At 37.1% G+C, this 19,197-nt stretch overlaps 2 protein-coding genes across 2 annotated transcripts in view; both read left to right on the forward strand.

The window, feature by feature from the left end:
• The window catches only part of LOC108574479 (disks large-associated protein 5-like), a 2,904-nt gene extending 2,632 nt beyond the window's left edge, over nt 1–272 (forward strand). Inside the window, exon 5 of the mRNA XM_017937081.1 lies at nt 232–272. Within this exon, the coding sequence (XP_017792570.1) occupies nt 232–272 (41 nt within the window). The remainder of the gene's footprint in view (nt 1–231) is intronic.
• A 1,267-nt stretch (nt 273–1,539) lies between these two features.
• LOC108574480 (T-box transcription factor TBX6-like) overlaps nt 1,540–19,197 on the forward strand; it is a 25,966-nt gene continuing 8,308 nt past the window's right edge. The window contains 4 exon segments of the mRNA XM_017937082.1: nt 1,540–1,631; nt 7,022–7,061; nt 10,805–10,865; nt 12,828–12,978. Coding sequence (XP_017792571.1) covers nt 1,540–1,631; nt 7,022–7,061; nt 10,805–10,865; nt 12,828–12,978 — 344 coding nt within the window.

Raw genomic sequence — 19,197 nt, forward strand, 5'->3', positions numbered from 1 at the left:
GTGAAACAAGCAAACCAGCATTACCCATGACTCCTCATGTTAGAAGGAGCAGGGCACAATCTAGTGATAGAAAGAGGAGTATAGTCACAGAAAATCTTATTTCATGGGAAACACCAGAGAAACGTAATTATTTTCTTTGCTTCTTTTTTCTTTATTTGTATTAACATAAATTTATTGCGATGCGGAAGAAATATGTGTTATCAGCAATTAATATAAATTGGATGACTTTAGTTTTTGCCAATAAAAATTACAAAGATGGTACAACAAGTTAATTTTTGTTCTAGCTTTATATCCAATATAATATGGTGAGGCACCACCGTTGGAAATACGACCTCGACAATCAGCATCTGTAGTAGATTTGTTAGAAAACCAATAACAAAGAGGAAGGAGGCATTCACTGAAGGGAATTGTGGCGAGAATAATTAGCCAATCTTTTATTTTGTTTCTATATTTATTTTAAGTGTTTATAATAAGGGCTTTTATAAAAAGGTACTCTTACAATATTTGTACAGATAAAAGTGTGACTTCAATGTGAGATTTTTAAAATTAAACGACTGATTGTATATATGTGTGTACCCATTAAAAAAATAACTATTGTTGTAATTATTTCTTTCATTACAATGTGTTCTGTTTCAATCTATTAATGTATGTAAATATTTTGGAATGTTGCTACTCATTGGTCGCCGCGACCAAGTGCGTAAGTTCGAGCTCACATATTCTCTCAAATCCAGTGGTTGCCGACAACCTGATCGCCGGCGACTGGTCAACAGTGCATAATAGGTCTAATATATGGATATAAGCAAGTACAGACATCAATGGTGATGATAATTTTTTTATCAATAAAGTTGAATTACTTATAGTATAAAATCCCAGTGCGCTACATACAGTCATTCGTGGAGGTCTTCATGTGTTCTACCCAAAGCCATTTTTGTTAAAACAGATATTAACTTTTCGTAATAATCTATTTACTAATCAAAGCTGAAGGTCCAGAGTGTAGTTACGATCAGGAAGAGGGAGATGGAGGAGAATTTGTGACGATTCGCTGATAATGAATAAACGATAGACGATGATCGTGTGAGCAGTCGGTAACAGATGAGTCACGTACCGATTTTCGCGGCGCGGAAACAGTGCTTGCCGATCTGTAATTTTTTAGCTTTATAAGCAATTTTTCTAAGCGCCGAAAACTACTATTGTCATTCTCGAAATAGCAATAAAATGTTTACTTTTCAGTTTTTTAACTCTTAAAAAACATTTCTACATTTTCCGAGGTTTCCTTTACAAGAACAGTTTATTGTATTTGAGTCTTTTGGAAATGAGCGCCCTATATACTATTAAAGCGCCCTATATAGGTACTATTAAAATATTCTGTTCCTATTCTGTTCCTATTCTGTTATCAGCGCGCTATATTATCGACAGCTGATTGAAGATCATTGGAATAAGCCATTTACCTACACCAACTTCCCCTCAAGTGGCGACTATCTACGACTTTAGAGTAGTGAGAATGGCGCGCCCGTCTATTTTTCGCTCATTTGCATAGGCATGCGCATTAGAACCTTCAAGTTTGCTTTGTCGACGTGTAGACAGATTATTGAAGATTTAGTATTTATGGGTAGAAATATAGTCATGGGTTCGTAAGTTCTTGTGTTTATGCTACACGGGATACTTATTAATTGAAAGCAATCACTACCTCTATTTCAATATTGGGCATTGTATGAAATTGATTTAAAAGTCAGAACGATTATTTTCGATCAAAGGTGTAACAATCAATATAATGGACAACGAAATCTGTATTTATAAACCGTATTTTGTAAATAATAATTAAAAGATATATTGTGATGTTCTGAAAAGCAGCCGATTCTCAGGATTGCTAACGTAAGTGATGAAGGAGAGCATTTCCTTGTCAAGCCATTAAAAGAAGACGATGTTATGCGATATCATTTCTATTTTTGCAATTACTATTATGTAGTATTATAAGCTATTCATACTAACGTTCAATGTTCATGATTGTAAAGGACTATGTTCAACGTACTGTATCAGTGTGCTTTGTAAAATTGTTCTATGCATTATAGAAAAGCCGATTAATCCCAATCACTCGTACATTTAAAATGTTCATAAATACAACGTTTGAAATACTTTTATAAAAACATTTACTTTTTGTAAAAAAAGAAGAACACTAATTTCTACACCTCACTAAAAGAGTTAACAGGAACAATATTCGAGTTGTATGCACTCACGTATATTTCATCAGTCAATTGCAAGATAGATTGTCACGTTGCAAAATAATATTGCAAGATTACTCGACTTTTTTACGATCAAATGAAAAAAGAATATATACGTACAAATAAACTATGAAAAAGAACGTGTAAGATTTCTATTAAGCATTCCACGAAATATTTCCTTTGTCTTTAAGTTATTATTAGTAAGACCGATTTTTATCTTTTTACCGTTCAATATGTCGAGTATTTTTCCATAAATACTTAATTACATCATATCAGAAAATTCGAAATTTGAAAAACATTTCCTGTTTTTTTTTTCTTATTTATTTGAAGAGTTATTGCAGCGACATCGATGAAATCACACAATCAGCTTACGTGAAAGGAATGCACGAAGCGTCAACTGAACATACGTGACGTGCGAAGTGCTGTTTGAGCGTTCAAAAATCTATCCGGAAATTGCGACTTTATGTCCTCCACGTGATCGTCAACAAATGAACTTTCTTTTGTGTTCACGATGACGCATCGGTTATGGGAAGTTTTTTCTAATCCTTCATTCAGTTACGTACAAAAATTGCAATAAAATTATAAAAATTTCAATTTATCGAACGTTTATCATGCTTAATTTTTTCATTGCTGTTGCGTTCACTGAAAATTTGTTCGTGACTTTGGGTGCATCTCCACTTTAATTTAATTCTTAATTTTATCCTTTTGGTGTATTTTCACTATAATTTAATTCTTAATCTTATTCTTTTGGTGCATTTCCACTTTAATTTATAATTAATTACAGTTAATAATCGTCGAAAAGAAAAAACTTCGCGACTGTGGTTGAGTATCTACCCATTTGCCACGCGTGTTACGCACTACAATCTGCTGCAACGAAAGGGTTAAATGGCATTAAATTCTTTTTTCATCTTTCTTTATTATACGAAGTGCAAATAAAATAAAAAAGACGCAGTATTAAAATTTTTTTCAAATTAAAATATCTACTGAATATTTACGGTAGAGCATCGATGATTGGTTTTTGGTGGACAAAAACATGCGTGATAAAACTATGGGTTGCAAGCAAAGAAGTGTACAGATGTTCCGTCACACTTATACGGAACATCCACAGTATGACGTGTTATCTCGTTGTATCTGCGGGAACTGAAATTTCGTGTCTCGAACATGTTTATTCTCAACTGTCCTGAAATAACAAAATACCTTCTAACCGTTTCTACTGGCAGTCACAGATCTTATCTGATAGTTTATTTGATGTGTAGCGATTTAACTATTTGGTGATTCGAAGATACACCTACTTGTGAAACACATGTTGCAGGTTTTAACGTCCTGTGTCTTTATTCCATTCTCGAAGATACAATTAGATTACGTTACTACAAAGCTTCTTGTTTTCTTAATGGTTTTTTTCACGTTGAAATATGTTGTATTAGGTTATCCCATAAGTTCGTGTCGAAAGCGAAAAATACTTTTATGAAAATCCAAGGAAATTCTATAGCGATGACATAATGGTCTTATTAAAACAAAAAGAAAAATGGAAAAAATTGTGGAATGAGAAGGAGCTTGCGTTTTATAAATTAAATTTAAAGGTTCGTTGGAAATATTGTTCTAAATTATAAAATTCCATTAAATTATTAACTCTATCAAATTAAATTCATGAAATTTGCTTTATTTATGAAAAATTAAGCATTAAGCATGTGCTTTGATATTAAAATTGGAAGAATTTCATAAAGTGGAATTAATTATTTCAGCTTCTGGGTGGCTCATATGATATCAATGATTGATCTGAGAAAAATATCTTGTAATAAATAAATAGAGACATGTAACATGTAAAACGATCGAACAGGACTTCCGTTCGAACGAACAAACATTTGCGGTAAAGTGGCCACTCGTAAATGAAGCTTCTCGTTTTCGTCCTTTAACGCCACGAGATAGAAAGTCTATTTTATCCTTCAGTCTGTTTATCCATTCTTCGAAAGGCTTCTGCAGTTAGGAACACTTACACGGAAAATACTTCAGCACGATGTTAAGAAGTTCTCCAAATTTTCTGTCATTTAAGAAAATAATCTCAATGACTTCGACGCAGAAAAGTGGTATATGTTCGATTTCTTTTTTTTTTCAGTGCACGGTTGTTTACGCGTCTTTGTTCACAGAATATCTAAGCAGAGTTGCGTTGTTTATGCGTTACAAATTTCGATATAAAATTTCGTACGCACTTTACGATTTTGTACGATTCTTTCTTATTTTTTACTCATTATCATGAAAAATTACGATTACGTAATGAAAATAGAAAATTGTATTAAGTGAATTTGAAAATTTGAAATTGAATTGAATGAATTTAAAAATTGAATTGAACGAATTCAGAAATTGAAAATTGAATCGATTGAATTTGAAAATTAAATTCAACGAATTTGAAAATTGAAAATTGCACTGGACGGAATTTGAAAATTCAAAATACTTGATAGAATTCAACTTGAATTCTAATTGAATTTCAAATTGAATTTTTAAAAATTCATACAAAAAGCAATTGCATACCAGGAATTCGAAACAATTACGATGTTGATTTCGGTTTTTGAAACAATATGAAGAACTTTTACTTTCAATTTCTGTTTAATTCAACATCGTACAAACATCTTTTCAAGAAACTTCCCGATTTTCGTTTGATATCGCAAATGAATTACGAAGAAAATACAAAAGAAAAGAAAAGGAAGAAGAAGAACACGTATCGTGGCATCGGTGGAACGTAAATTATGATTTTATTCCTTCGCTCGTAATTCAAGCTGTCTCGGAAAGTAACCACCGTCTTATTATGGGGCGCATAACTGTCGCGCGCGACGGACAGGAAGTGAGCCGTAAAACCTATTTGTCGGCTTCTCCTTACCCACTTTTCCCCTTAACCATACCTCTTTCCTTCGTTGAAAGCCTCTGGCATTTAAACTCTGTCCAGATTACATACATTTCCGTAGCTTCGCGTAAAAATCTTCATCGCTTTTCGAGTAAAAATGACAATAAACGTGACATTAATTTGGATTAACGACAAGATGCCGATATTTACAAAGAAAATATGACGAAAAAGGAGAGAAACAAACGGGGAAAGGTATAAACGAGAGATATGAATTATCGATCAAGTTAAATATAATTATATTTCGATTTCAGTCGGGTTTCTTCCCTCTTTTCGGCCTGTACACTCGTTGTAACTCTTCTTCGTTAGGGTAATAACGCTTGACACCTAATTAGGTACTTAGGATTAGAACGTAAAGGAAGAATAGTTTTAACAGTTTGTCTAATCGTCTAGGGTAAAATGGTCGAATGCGAAAAGGACGTAAAATTCCACCGGACCCCCCACTGACGAAACTTGAAACTGAGCTCAGGCGTGAGCCTTTATTATTTCAAAAGGGATTATAGCGTTTCTCACTACGATAGTAATATTATCGTTTACCTAATTCTTCAGTTGCAGCGCGTCCAGTTAACGCCGAATTAATTTTACGGGACATTGAATGCTTAAATTTAGTTGTAATTAAATTACAAAGAAAGTCCTTAATTTTAAATATCTTCAACTTTTCTTTGACCCTTTTTATGTTACGCGTGATTATGTACAATTTAAGAAATGATCTTTTTGCTTTTTTTTTTTTTTTTTTTGGTAAACAAAAATTGTTGGATATTTTCGCGTTTTAACGTTTGTTAGAAAATTGACACGTAAATTGCAAATAATGTTGGTCAATTTGTCTATTTGTATATCTTTTTCTAAACGTGTAATACTTTCGAGGAAAATGCACTGTTTTCGGAGCGGGACGAAGTTAAATAAATTTCGCGTTTATCTCCGTGATACAAAAGGAAAGGAAAGAAACACTCGGGCATCTGTCGGTTTGCAAGAAAACATTTCGTTGCTGAGTAAACTATGGATGCCATCGTGGTGAGATTTTGTCCCTTTTCGAAAAACAGCTGGGTCTCTTTACCGAAGTGTTTTTTTTTCTTTTTTTTTACCTTCTTTATTAGGAAGCATTTTCGTATTTTAAATATACCGTGCAGAAGCAACGTTTCGGCCACCCTCTTGAATATTTTCCTGGGATCGAACTACCGTTCAGCTTGTTTATCAAATCACTCGTCACTTTTCTAGTAATAAATCTTTACACGAATCTTCTAATTAGAAAATCTTATCTGAGTATCTTCTTCGTTCGTTTTACCATCTTCGAACTATGCTAAATTTATAATTATCTCGCGTACTAATCCTTACTCGAATTTCAATTCTATTCCTTCCTCTTGCTTACCCTGCAACTAAATAGTACAAAAAAATCACCTTGGAATATTCATGGTCGAAGAAGAAATTGAACAATTGTTATGAAAAATATCGTCGAAGAATTTCAATAGATCCTAACAAATTGATCATCAACGAAGTGAGAAAGTTAAAACGTTCCAAGCCCGCGAATTTGAAATCTGCATTATTAAGCAATATTACGTAGTTAATTTAAAGGAAACAGAACGTTCCGTTGTAATCCAATTATCGCCGCAACATTTACCTACTTATAGTTCATTCTGAACACATTGCAATAAAAAATAAATAAAAAAAAAAAATGGAGAAAGAATCTTCTAATTCGCAGATCCAATACATAATTGTAAATTCACACGCATCATTTGCAAATTACGACTGGACGAAACAATAAGTTCCAGATCAAGGTGCAGACGAGAGATGCGACGTCTTTGCGATTCGGCAGGTTTAGGGAATCCCCGAGATCAACGCGAAATATTCGCGTTCGTTTGTTCACACTGAAGTACGAAATTTTCGCATGATGAAAGCGAATATTCCACATTAGTCTGTGGGAATCGGTGTCTTTAGTTTCTACGTTTGTCGTTGTTTCCACGTCGCGAAATTAGAGCGGCGGTGAAGAAAACGCCTCGAAGAGCGAAATAAATCTTCAAATCTAGCTGAATTTTGAATCGCTGATAAAGAAGAAGGAGAGAGAACGCCGTTATTATCCTATACAAGGGGAATACCCTGTTAATTTCAACCGAAACAGGGCGATGGAAAAATTCGTGTTATACGAGAGTTGGTCAAGTTTATTATGTCCTGCTATAGGGTAAAGTAGCCTAATATGAGACTCCGGCATATCTCCGTTACAGAACTCTTGAATGTCGATGCTGTTTTGTTTCGTAATTAACCGCGTTAATTATCGAATTAAATATCAAATTTGATTCAGATCAATCAAGCGTCTTCAACAAGCATATTTGTGCAATACGTTGCAGAAAGCTTTTCAAGTGGTTCGATTAAATTACAAATACCTCGAAAATAGTGAGTTTATAATCATTTTCATAAATACGGTTGTATAGTGCATGCAATGGAGTTTAAGGCTTACTAGTTGCGTATCGTTAAATAACGAAGACTTAATCTCGAAGCTACTCGGAAGTTCCTATTATAAGAAGAGTCTTATATTAGGTACCCAATTTTGTTTTAGCGTACAAAGTGTTACCGGTGAGCCCACGAAGTCTGCGGTGCTGAAGAAGCATGATTTAATATGCCCAATGTGTGAAAAAAGACAGAAAAAATAGTTTTCTCATATTAGGAACCCATTATTTGCATAATTTTCGTTTTTATTTTATTACGAAGGAACCGAATTTTCTTTACTGTACATTCCAGTACCTTACAAAAGAATACATATCGTACTTTTAAAACATGTATCGAATTTTAATAAAAGTGTACTTAGTCGACAGTTATGACTTCTTTAAGAAATGGGTCTCATATTAGGCAACTTTACCCTACGGAAACTCTATTATAAAAATATCGTATTATAGAAGGGTTGTCGCAATTTTTTATAAAAATACCGTGTTATAGGAGGGTTGTAGTAATTTTTGCACCGTATTACGTCGAAACCGTGTTTCTCAGAGTAGGGGAGAGTAGGGGAGTTACGAACGCCTAAGGAAAAAATTGAATAAAACAAAATATTACAAAGGTAATAACTTTTTCATCGTTTATACAAAAACACGTATTATCTGTTTATTTATTTTTACAACGAATTTTAACAAAATTTAAAAATAAAACCAATTTTTAATAGGAAAACCAAATCGTTGCTGTTCGTGACAGACCTAACTGTCGTGGGGTAATCACGAACGCTACTTATTTTTTACAAAAGTCGCATAAATAGCCTCTAGAAGTGCTCTGTCCATCGCTGCACTTTTCCCATTCGCAGCAATCGTAACGCATAATCCATTAGCATTGAGATAATTATACACGCAAAAGCTACACTTACCTTACTTTCTCCAAAAAATTAGACGAAGAGCAAAAATCTTCGATAGTTTCTACCTCGATCAGTGTGCGTGTCAACTGTTTTTCATTGGTGACCTAGCATTCCATTCGGTACGAACGATCATGTGGTAAACGGAGGAATCGTTCGTGCTTTTATAACACCATATATACGCGAATTCGCAATTACCCCACGTTCGTGTTTCCCCGACTCTCCCCTACCGGTGTCAGAGACGGATCGCCTCTACCAGATAAACGAACAGATCCATGGAATATTCTCATCGATACACGCGTATCGATAACAAGCGTTCTCAGCTGGAATTCAAGGTGGTGAATGCTCGGAATGGTTACGATGACACGATCGAGAGGCATTACAATGCCGCTGTAAAGCAGCAGAAATACAGGTAGCCGAAGTTGTCAGGTAAAAGCGCGCGCGCTTTTGTTGTGGGTATCGCTTACAGTTAATCCACAATCCGGAACCCACTACAATGGTGCGATGACCGGCGTTGTAGGCGGCAAGAGAAACGTTTTCTCCGTTGGATGAGAAAAAAGACGAAGAAGAAGAAAGGAAAAAAAAGAGGCGAAGCGACGACAGGGAACGATGGTGGACAAGAAAAAGGGCAATAGGGGAGCGAGAAAAGCGTAGATTTGTATCGCGCGGCGCTTCGTTCCGTTCCTCTTTGACCGCCGACGCACCGCGGACGGATTCTTGATTTTATCTTCTCGCCTCGTCTCGTCGCCGAGACTCGAGAACAAACTATTAACGGCCGTCTGCACGCCCGGATTCCGTAATTTATGGTGACGATTCCTCCGTTCTCTTATACCTAACGACTCGGCGGATCGTTTCTTAATGCGATCGTGTGCCGAGACAGTGAACGCGCACGCCTCAAATACGCCGACCGACCGCGTGAATCTGAGCGAGTTGACGCGGGTTCGTGCGTGTCACGCGATTTTACTTCGTGTGCCCGCGGGAACGAAGAGACTCGGCGCGAGTCTGCGTAGAATTTTCTTTTTCGTTAATTTTGTATCGTTTATTATTACACTTCGGGGACAATTTTACACTTTTGGAGGCTCTAGGCGCGACATCATTGCGAGGTTTCAATGGAACAAGTCTTTTAAATGAATTTGGCGTTTCCGTTTTCAGCGACCTGCTGTTTTTATATTATGAATTTAATATTTAGAAATAAGTATTTTATTTCGCACTTATAACTAAGCTGTTTTTTATATTTATATTTTCAGTTCTTTTTATTGCTTAAGCCTTATGGTAAATGCGGCGCTGATCATCTTTGATCTATTTTTATTAATTTTAGAAGATAGGAGAGTATTTATGTTGGTTATTAAGCATTTTTACTTCTGTCGATGGTATTTTTGGCTGTAATTTGATGTATTGAAATTGGTTTATTATTATAAGAATTTATTATTTACTATTTTACAAAGAATTAATCGAGCAGTGATAGAATGCTTTTCGTACAATTCTATGTTAGAACAATTCGCGCTATACGAAGGATCCTTAATGTAATATAAAGAACAAATTTAACATAAGAAAATTAACACGTGTATTTATTTCTTTTTCTCAATTCCCATTCACTTGTAATTCTTTTATATTTTTTTATTTCTTTTTCTCAATTCCCATTCACTTGTAATTCTTTTATATTTTTCTATTTACATTTTCTGTCTTTTTCTTACACAAATATACTAAATTAAAACAGCTATCCATAACTGCATCATTTTACTCCACGCTCTCCTTTCTTCTGTACACACAATAAAGACGTCAAATAAATGAATAAATAAAAAGTTTAAAGAAGAAGAGATAAACAAAATTCTTAAAAATTCTATCATTTTTTACTTGCACATCTCATCTTCCGTTCGAATATCATTTTGCGCAATAATTCTCCGCTGTGTATCTCATTTCGTACGATCGCATCTAGCGTCCATTCCGGTCTGTTAGCTTCCTCCATGATTTTCTTATCATTTTCATTAGCATGCTATTGCATCGTCGCGTCTTCCGATATATGTTCAGCAGCAACCTCAGGCAAGTTGGAATTGCAGCGACCAATCGGATCAGCGTGGGCGCGGCGCACCAGTGGTAGGGATAGAGCGTCGACCAATCGCAGCGGGAGCCTGGCGAGTGCAGCGATGGATCGTTGCAACGGAGCCGTCTTTGCAATTGCGAAACGCATCCTCAGTCGTCACCAGGCTGTAACGCGGGAAACGTCGGACGAGACGATTTTTCAACGAATTCTCGTGCGTGTTTCGGTGTGATCGCACGATCCAGTGTTACTCTAATCGATACGATCGACTGGTTTCTTCGATTCTCAAGATGAACTCGATCATGGCGATTCCGATGGAATTGCAGCAGCAACTGCATCAACAAATGCTCTACCGACAGCAACAAATCGTTCTTCGAAGACACAGACCAGGTTGGTACAGCAAATTTTCTGCGTTTTGCAGTTTTTAAATGAAGAGTGGTTGATCCAAGTGTTTCGAATTGCCGCGCGTGTTTTTAAGATCGCTGACATTTTTCGAAAGTTGCATTTTTTTGAAATTGTTACCGCTTGATTTTATTGTTAGAGTGAACCAAATGCATTGTTCGATTGTTCTAATCTTACGATGGTAATTGAAATAGTGATGTTAAGATTCAGTGCTGTGTTATAGATTGTAGAATAATTTCAGTCAGTAATTTAACCGAAGGAAAACCTTATCTAAGTGCATATGAATGACACACGAGTCCTTAATTTTACTGCATAAACGTTGTATAGGTATGCGTTATCTCTCGAAAGTTTAATCGTATCCGTAAAAATGCGATAAAACTGAAAATAACTGTAAAAAAAAATAAATTAGACGAGGTCTTCGACGAAACTTCGAATTTGATAAACGAAATTAAAATTTCATCGACTTGAATGAAATCAATCGAATTACATCGCATTACATTACACGATTAAACTTATTTAGCGATAGCGTATCCATTGTATTTTACTATTTCTCTTAGTTCAACGAAGAAGTGAAATTCCAAGTGAAATCTTTCCAAAAAAGTGTCTTAATGCAAAATTCCGCTTAAACGTTACCACATCAGAAACACAAATTTCTCGTTACGCGCCCAAAAAAGTCAATCGTAATATCCAAAAATCGAACAGGAAAGAAGGAACTACGCTGTGAATAAAAAGAAAATTCTTTCTCTTACACTTGGCGGATCTCGACACCGACCTCTCATGCCAATCTCACCAATTCATCCAATTAAAGTTGCGCGGAATGCAGCCGCGAACCGCTTGAACTTCTCGATCGTCGATCCTCGGTCGGTGTTCACCTTCACGCAGATCGCGAATTTCTTCTTGCCTCCCTTCGCTTCTCACGTGTCGGGGAAGGAACGAGAAGGGAAGGTTGGACACGAGGGTGCGTATAATACGCGACAAGTTGTCGCGGAGGCGACATAGATCCGACCGCGAGCTTCTTCTCTCGGGCTAAAGATGAAAGGCGCCGACTTTCGGTCGAGCGGACAATCGTTATCTGCTCCATAGAATGGTTCTGTGTACCGGTGTCCTCTCGACAGGAAGAGAAAGAAGATGAACCGATGGCCGCAATTATCCTGGTCGGAGCCTAATGCCTCTACCGCAGGAACCGCGAGACAACAAGTGCAGAGAGAGAGTCGCTCATGCGACCAAGCGATGCCGCCTCTATAGATCCACTTGCAAAAGGTGTTCTTCTCGGTATTCGAGTTACCTCATCCGCGCAATTTCTTGTCCCTCTTTCGCTTGTTCCGTTTCACTGTCTAGGTGGATAGAACGAGCGCTATAACGATTCTTGCTAAAGACTCTACCTACTGTTTTCTTCCTATTCCTTCGTTTTTTCCCTTCCTCCCTTTTTCTGCAAACGGTCCGTCTCGTTTTATTCCTCGTTGCGAAAATACGATTCTACTTTTTGGTCCGTTAGTAATAACGTTGCTCCGGTTATTTGTTGCTCCGTGAGAGTCATGGTTCCGTAGATTCGTGGGAACTCTGGTTAGGAGAGCTAATAGACTCTTTCGGTGTGGCTGATTCGTAGTTTTAATCGATTCGAGTTGTAATAAGTTTTAGAATTTTATGCGGAATTTTCATGCTTAATTTTTAATTTGCAAATTAACAGTGCCGTAATTTCAATCTTCCAGAAGACGTATACACCGAATTTTTAATCGATTCGAGTTGCATTGATAATTTTAGAATTTTGAGGGAAGTTACCATATCTAATTCTTAATTTGCAAATTAACTCTGTCGATATTTGAATCTTTCAGAAGACATACCTACCGATTCTTTAATCCGTTCGAGTTGATCGATAATTTTATATCTGATGAGTTTCCATGTCTAATTTTTAATTTGTAAATTAACAGAGTCGATATTTGAACCTTTCAGAAGACATATCGAATCCAAATACGTGGATAATACCGAGTTTAGGCGGAGGACCTCCTCTGCCTTCGGCAGTGCGGATTGAATTGCAAAATCGGGAACTCTGGCAGCAATTCCACGCAGAAACTACGGAAATGATAATTACGAAGGTGGGCCGGTGAGTGAGCATTCTATAATTTTTCTTTAGCAGTATTTTTAAGAATGTAGAATCTGCGAGTTGAATTCGTGGAGACGGTAAATGAAAAGGTTGAAAACTCCTTGACTTGCGCATCATATTGTTTATTGTAACTTGAAATTGAAAACATCACTGCAATAGGTTTGCCTCGTCTCTCGACGTACATTGTTGAAATTTCTTACCTTGAATTCCATCCAGGGTGGAATGGTTCGTCAGGCGCCATGCGACCACACCCTCTGTCGCTGTCGAAACCCTTAGCGACTCCACCTGGAAAAAAATGCAACCTGTCCCTCGATTGTTTTCACGTTCCAACAAACGTTTCTCATTCGTTTCCAATGTAGCATGTTGGTGCATACGAGACGTCGTCTTTTCAAGCGAAACTTTAAATTTGCGTTTCTTCAAAAGTTAACGTGTTTAATCGGAAATAATTTCCACACGACTCTGTACACTTTTCTCGATGATTGACTAGATCCGTTATTCCAGATATAGAAAAATCATTAGTCTTTGAATGAAAAACTTCTTCGAACGCCATCATTACAGCGTCTTCGTTTCGGAATAATTTATTTGTTAGAAGAAAATTGTGCAGGAGTCCGAAAATCTAGTTAACAGAGGAGAATGTGGTAAAATTTCATATTCTTTATCGTGAATTGTCTCTAATCATTTTTCTCAGAATGTTATCATCCCAGGCCCTATCTGGCCTTCCTCTTGCCTCATTTTCCAATGAAAAGTCACCAAATTTGAATATTTTCAAAGTGTCTTAATATTTGCATAAGTTTCTTCGAATGCTAAAAAGTGGGGATCCTGAGTGGTTTCACGATACTTTCACAAGAACACCAAAAATTGTTAAAGGAAATGTAGAAATGGGTTCCCGGTTGCCGACACAAGGGTTAATTTCATCAAACTCAACGGCAAGAACTTCGCGCTACGCAAATATGGCGTGTAGTTCTTGCTGGAACTGCAACAGTTGGTGGGGTGTCTTAATGAAGCTGATATAGATCTCGATAAAGGTGTAAATGATAAAGGATGGACGATTGGTAGATCGGTAAATTTATTTATATTAATTTGCAAAGCAGTGATGCTAGCAAATTAAAGGGCGGAGAACCCATTACGTCGCAAGTAGAGAAATTTTACGCAATAGAGAAAATCACGCAGTAATGTTAAAATTATTAGGCAGTTCACCGTCCAAATTCTCTGTCTTTACAATGACGTCCTTTTGCACCGCAAAAAAAGGAGAATTTGATTGCTGCTTTGCTGTTAAAAATCCAACAAACTCAACGGATCTATAGAAACTTAAACAGTTCTTCTACGTTTATGCAAAGTATCAGCGTTCAATCTGAAAGTTTTCCAACATTTTTCCAATTTCGATTATCGTTCACGAACGATGAGTCAAAATTCTTCGTACCTACACGAGGTTTTCATATTACATAGGCTGCACGTCAGTTAGGTCAGGCAAGTAGACGCCTTTAACGAGGGACGCGTTCAAGCGACGACAGGGCGATTAGTTTCACGGAAGGTGGTCAAGAAAGGTCGTAAAAGTAAGGTCGTGACGACGTGTCCCCGTTTATCGATACCACCGATCTACGAATCATTTTACCAAGGTAGATTTTGCGGGGAAAAGTCGTATAGACCGGACGGATGTAGGACGAATCACGACTTCCTGCTGGTTCTTCGCCGGAAACGATCGAGCTACCGGTCACTCCTTTTTCAGATAGATACGCGGGCGTAGTTATCTAGGATAAGATTACCGAGAATTTCGCGCTGTTTCTCGCGCTAGATAACACGCTGATGTCAACCAGATGGCTTCGTTTCGTCGGGAACGCGGAAATCAAAGGGGAGGGAAACGCCAACGTGACACGAACGTGACAAGATTCTTTAGCCTATTTCGTAATATCCGGTGATCTGGAACGTGCGCTTACGTTTCACGAAATGTGTTATGAGATACAAATGTATGCAAAATTAATGGTAACGTTGGTTAAATGTCGCGATAGATTTGGATAATGTTACATGTTGGAGATTCCTCTGGGAAGAACGAGTTAGTTCCTTTCGCGATAGGAATTGCCTAACTGAAGTTTTGTGATCTCTGAATCTTTTAGTGTGTTTGCTTACCTTTTTGTTGTGTAAAACGCGGTTAATTTGATTTTCTAGTAGTGAGATTGTAATTTGTTATTTTTATAGCGAGTCTCAATATTCTTCACTTTTAAAGAAAAATCGATAAAAAGATGTTTTAGTAATTCTTTATTTTATCTGTTAAATCATGTTAATTTGCCATTTATCTTTACAAGTATTCCTTAATTATGAACAAAACGTACTAACAAATAGCAGAAAATAATTATTTATTTAAATCTTAGGTGGAACACCTAAAGCCGGGGTAAAACACCCTCTTATAAATAAGTCAAGAAATATTACAAACCTTTAAACAGAATCAACAAATAATAGAATTAGGAACAAAAATAGAACAATATCTCTGAAGTTTGGTTTCCACTTTCTCCATCGCTTCGCTGAGATCTCTTTCGAACCATTAAAATCCCAAACACAAAAATTAAGAACGGTAAAAACCTAAATTTCACTTACCTAAACTTTTTCAAAATTTACCTCCATCACTCTTAATCTTTCGAAAAAACTAATGTTTAGAAAATCCTTTACCACCACAATGTAGCACATCAAAATCCATCCAACTTTGAGTATAACATTTTTCCCATATCTCGTACGGTTTCGCAAATATTCGCGATAAAATATGAAAACTCGCAATTTCTTTACAGGGTATTTTCACCCTTAAGACAGTTTCATTGCCTAAGCAAAAAACGGTTTCGTTATCAGCGTCAATTGGACAACATCTCAGCGAAGTTTCCAAATTTCTCCGATTTCTCGGCGCTCACCGAACATCCCTCGTTAGTTAGGTGAATAAAACAGAGACGAAGGAAAGAAGGAGTGTACACGGGGTGACTCGTGGGCGGTCCTGGTTTTACAACAGTTACGAAGGTGTTTGTCCGTCTGCATATCCGTGCCTTCCGGTCTCTCCACAGAATCTTCCCTTGTGAGAAGAAGTGCCACCACGTGCCAACCACGTGCACTCCGTTTCAGGCTTCTGTTGCACCGATCAGTATTCCGTGTCACGATCGACTCGTTCCTTCTTCCCGTTCCCTTTTACCGTGCTTCGATTCGTTTTGTTCCCCGACGATCCGACGTCCACTCGTCCTCTTCTTCTAACCCCCCCCGGTGTTCTTGCTGTTGGTGTCCTTGCGTCAGAGGCCGATGTGAATAGGCACAGAGAAAACGTGCATTCCAGAAGTGCAATCCTGGGGTCTCTGCTCGTTTTCTCTTCTTCCAGCTATCCTTCTCTTCTTCCCTCCCCCCTTGTAACAAGGGACACACCGCTCTTTTAAAGCGGAGATAATTAATTTCACGTTTCGCTGTGATACGCCTGTTACCGATCTGTCCCGAGTGTCCTCACGGGTTTACGAGTTCACGGCAGTCGTGAGACTTAAGGGAGAAAAACTCGGCGAAGTTTGACGAATTTTCAAATAGGTAATTTCTTTCTTTTTTTTTTTTCAGTGAAAAATGTGAAATGTTTCTTTGTAGCTTTGTAAATGTGAATCGTAGCGGGATGGTATATTTTTAATTCGTTCATTTCGCCAAGTTGAACCGAGCACATGTGACTTTCGATGTATGTATTCAAACTAATCAGCGAGATGAAAGGAAAACGGGGCGCGTGCTACCGCTTTGCACGCGTTGTTCTATCGCGGCTATTACGGCATTATCTGGTTGCTTGATAATCTCGAGAGGCTTTTTAAAAGGACCAGACGCGCTCGAATCATTGGCGCACGGGTCTTCCAGCAGCCGTCGCGACGGAGTAATCCCTCCACTTACAAGGGCGCCACTTTTAGTGGATTCAACGACATGGAGCATGGCGTCGATCCTGAGAACAGTTTTTTTCTCCTTCTTCTTCAACTTTGAATTAATCACTGGAATAATTGTTGAAAGTTTGTTGACGATTCTCACGGTTCATAAGTATTAGGACACCCGTTATGTTCGAGTAGAAAGTGTTACATGGTTTAAATTACATTTCGTAGCTAAAGTTAGTATTTTATATCGTGGAACTCGACTTGATATCAGTTGCTACGCTATGAAGTCAAAAATATATGGTGTTATTTAAAAAACCATCGATGACCTTTAAGAAACCTTGAAAATAACGTCAATCAGAAGATCTGTTTATATCATCGTATTTGTCATTATAAACTGTGCAACTTTTCTCTTTGACATTTTCTCCTATCTTTATTCCTAACGGAGATATTTAGGTGTTCTTTTTCTGGCGACGACACCCTGTATACAGGGTGTTCGCGCTATTAATTTCCAGCGTTTCTCTCGTGTAAGTAGTAGATTTGGGAGAAAAATGGAAGAGGGCAAAGTTTCATTATTTTTTACGCACAATACGATGGCTTGAACAGATTTTTCAAATTTGCAATTTTTTTTTGCTTAGTGACGATGTTGAAAATTGTTTTTTAATTGATGGTTTTAGTTTTCTTTATATTATATGAAAGCGACTCAATGACCTGCAACAAATTCATTTTCCAATTCAATTTTGTGACAATGTTCGGTGTGGCATAAACAACGGCACACTATTAGGATCTTATTTTTGTGACTTTGAATAAAAATAGGTATTCAGAAAGTTTTTCGTATTTACTCGTACTGCAAAATTCCGCACTGAATCATTTTTTTCAGGATCTTAATAATTTTGCAATGGCTGCTTAGGTTTCATTCCCATTTAATAAGTCTTTTAATACTTATGGACGATAGTGTATACAGAAAATGCCAGTTAGGTGATTCATATGGTTTTTCCACTGTTAATTACGCGTTAATGGATCAACTCAAAATTCCATACCTTTGAACATCTATATTTTGGTACCTATTTGAATGAAGTTTCATAGGAGATTACAAATTTTACATACATACTTCCTCGCTCGAATCTTCAAATATGTCACTAATACAAGAGATCAAGAGGTCATTTCTATAATGTGTCTCCAAGGTACAGGTTGGATTTTCCATTGCTAATTGCGTCCATTACTTAAGATATATATCTCTCGTGGATTTAACTTTTAAATACCGAAAAGTCAGGTACCACTGTAATCGAAGGTTCAAGTGAACCCTTTGCAGATTTAACGCCTAAGTGCTTTTACCGATCCTCGCGATACAAGTTCACGTGCGTAATTATATTCGAAAATTTGCAAAAATTTCCTCTAATTTCACGAGTAAATATGAATTTTACAAAAACAATCGTTTGTTTCTTTCATCTTTGTTTGTTGTTCAATCTTACGAATTTTAGGACGGAAATGGGTAGAAAGACAGAGACGAGCGCAAAGCTGCGGTGGAAAATCTGCAATTAGGTATGCAAACGGTCCGAACCGGCGCAGATTGACTTTCGGTGGTTTACTCATGGGATTATCCGCGAGTTTGAAATGTTTGCACGAGGGAGAAAACTTACTGTCGGGATCGAAGAGATAGCAGGGTCGTGATGCTCTTAAAGAGTCGCAGGAAGTAACAGCAGTTCGAGTCGTTGGTTCGTCGACGCCCACTCGTCGCCGGCACGTTAATGACTGGGAATTTTCTGTCCCTAGTTCTCCTAAGAGTATGCTTATGCTACCTGTGCAAAATGCACACTCGCCTCCTCTATGAACGACGCCGAAACGTTAAGAAGATACACGCTTCTCTGACGCACTTGCACGGTGCCGACGAAAACGACTTTGCACATTTATCGTAACGAGTTGGCCTCTTCTTAGTCGTTTACAGTCCATTTAGGAGCTGTTCCAAATTCTGAACGAAGAATTGACATAATATGCTTCTTAAGTGACACAATAATTAGGTTCATTTGATCTGTGATTAGCTGAAGATTATTTTTCAATTTTAGCGAATTCCTTCGCAGGTATATCGTTCCCTTTATGCCAAAACTACGAATGTAACAATATTTCCATTTCTTGAGAAAAGAAGTTCCACAAGTCATTTTCTTGTTAAATTTCAGTCTGAAGTAAAGATTGATGCCTGGAATAAAAATTTCAAAAATTCTCATCTCCAGAATTATCTGATTTTACATTCAATTGTGAATTTCCATAATTTATCGAATTGCATATTCATAGTATTTGCATAAGAGGGGCGATACAAACTTTCGTCAATCTTTTCGATAAGCTAGCAATTTCTTTTATATGTTTA

The sequence above is a fragment of the Habropoda laboriosa genome, unplaced genomic scaffold (assembly GCF_001263275.1).
Source record: "Habropoda laboriosa isolate 0110345459 unplaced genomic scaffold, ASM126327v1 scaffold224, whole genome shotgun sequence".
NCBI classification, from domain to species: Eukaryota; Metazoa; Arthropoda; class Insecta; order Hymenoptera; family Apidae; genus Habropoda; species Habropoda laboriosa.